Here is a 1,856-nt window from a genome sequence, read left to right as displayed (position 1 = left end):
AACATAGTGTCTATTTTTTTCATAATTAAACATCTCGTTTTGAAAAAGTTTCATTCTTGTCTTAAACCAAACAAGCTCAAGTTGCCCAAATTCTACCAAAATTAAAAATTGTTATTTTATGAAGATATTTATTTTTTAAGATAATAATAATTTCCTTAAGGATGGACACTATTACATGAAAGCATGAAGTTGAACTTGAAGCATGATATCTATCAAATTTAGATGGTAAAAAATTTTGATGAATAAACAACCACACATTTCTACTAAAAACAATTAAAAATCATGATAAGAATAAATTCCAATTAAAAAGTAATAAAATAAAACTTCTCAAATTTGATTGCACGAAAATCATAAAAAAAACAAAATCAAATTAGGGAATGAATATAAGAAAATTGGTTTAATTGGTTTCTAATTAGTCTAATAATAATGTAATAAAAGATCAATAATAAAACTAGAATTGATCAAATATAATTGAGAAATGGAAAAAGATAAATCCATCAAATATTAATTCTCTAAATAAACTGTATCTCCAAACAAATGTATATTAATTAAGTTAGAACAATACTGAAATAAAATAGAAATCAACTAGAAGTGATCTCCTAATCGATAATGATAACATTCTTACCCAAATTTTCAGCTTCATTTCCCTGTTTCACAGTTATTGGAAGAGCTCCTTTCTGAATTTCTACTCGAAAGATGATGCAACGACTGCTACTCTCATCCATCAGCTCGAACAAACACACATCTTTCAAGTTTAGATTGTTGTCGATAGCAAATGTCTTCCAGTTTCCATTAAACCTTGTTTTATTCTTGTGACTTCCATAATAAACTATCTTCCACCTCTTCCCACCATGCTCCAAAAAGGCTCGAACATTGTCCTCGGGTAAAAATCTATTCATTTCCTCCGGAACATCCTGATTGAAATTACATAATTATTTTGAATTATGAAACATATATAGATAAACTATTATATAGAATTTAGAATATTACCAATTGATAAAATGGTGCAAGATTATCTTGACCAATTATCACTTCAAAGAAAGGTCTTCCTAATAGAGGAAGAGTTTGAACCATCTCCATCGTAGCTTCTGAAAATGATTGGATTGACTCATTTATATTCGTGACAGTTTTATCATCAGTCACTAAAGATTCCACAATCATGTTGCTTTCCGATATTTTGACATCTTCAGTTGCCATGATCTCCTTCATGGATCTATATTGTAATACATGTATTGAATATGTTATTTTGAAAGAAATAAGAAAATAGATTATAGTAGAAATTTAAAAACTACATAAATAAGCTCTTAACATATTTTTAAAGTTTTGTATAACTTTTAAACATTTTGATATTGAAAATCTTTAAATTTGATAAACTTTTGGAATAAACAATCTTTTTTTTATTAGTAGAAACTATCACAACTCCTATAGGGAAATAACTCATTTTCTAATAGTATTTACTACCCCACAATGAAATAACCCATTTTATCTATAGTGCTCAAGATTTTGATATTTATTTCTTTTAGATGTAGATTATGAAGAAAATCTTTACCATGGATGTTTAGAGCCTATTTATGGGGTTTCTCTTCTTCAATACTAGATCATACATACTAACACAAAGTTTGATTTGGTACCTCAATTTGACATGTACATAAATTTACAGTAAAACTAATCTTAGAATAAAAAAATATAATAAATTGTTGAGGATAGTAAGAAAACCTTTTGCTTCCTTGATGCATTAGTCCTTGAGTTTTTAGGATTCTTCTTGTGATTGTTTAGTATAACTCCTCCTGAATCTGGTAGAATACTTTTTTCCTCATTGATTGATTTTGTAATCTTCGAAAGGCTACCACTACATT

At 27.5% G+C, this 1,856-nt stretch overlaps 1 protein-coding gene across 1 annotated transcript; it reads right to left on the bottom strand.

Moving 5' to 3' along the window:
* Positions 1-599: 599 nt before the first annotated feature.
* LOC124926062 (B3 domain-containing protein Os06g0112300-like) lies at positions 600-1,209 on the bottom strand. Its single transcript, XM_047466230.1, has 2 exons — positions 991-1,209; positions 600-914 (listed from the first exon to the last, which is right to left on the bottom strand). The coding sequence occupies exons 1-2, from the start codon at positions 1,207-1,209 to the stop codon at positions 600-602; spliced, it is 534 nt and encodes a 177-aa protein (XP_047322186.1).
* Positions 1,210-1,856: the final 647 nt, after the last annotated feature.

This window comes from Impatiens glandulifera, chromosome 1, assembly GCF_907164915.1.
Source record: "Impatiens glandulifera chromosome 1, dImpGla2.1, whole genome shotgun sequence".
NCBI lineage: Eukaryota > Viridiplantae > Streptophyta > Magnoliopsida > Ericales > Balsaminaceae > Impatiens > Impatiens glandulifera.
This window is presented reverse-complemented; position numbering and strand designations above follow the sequence as displayed.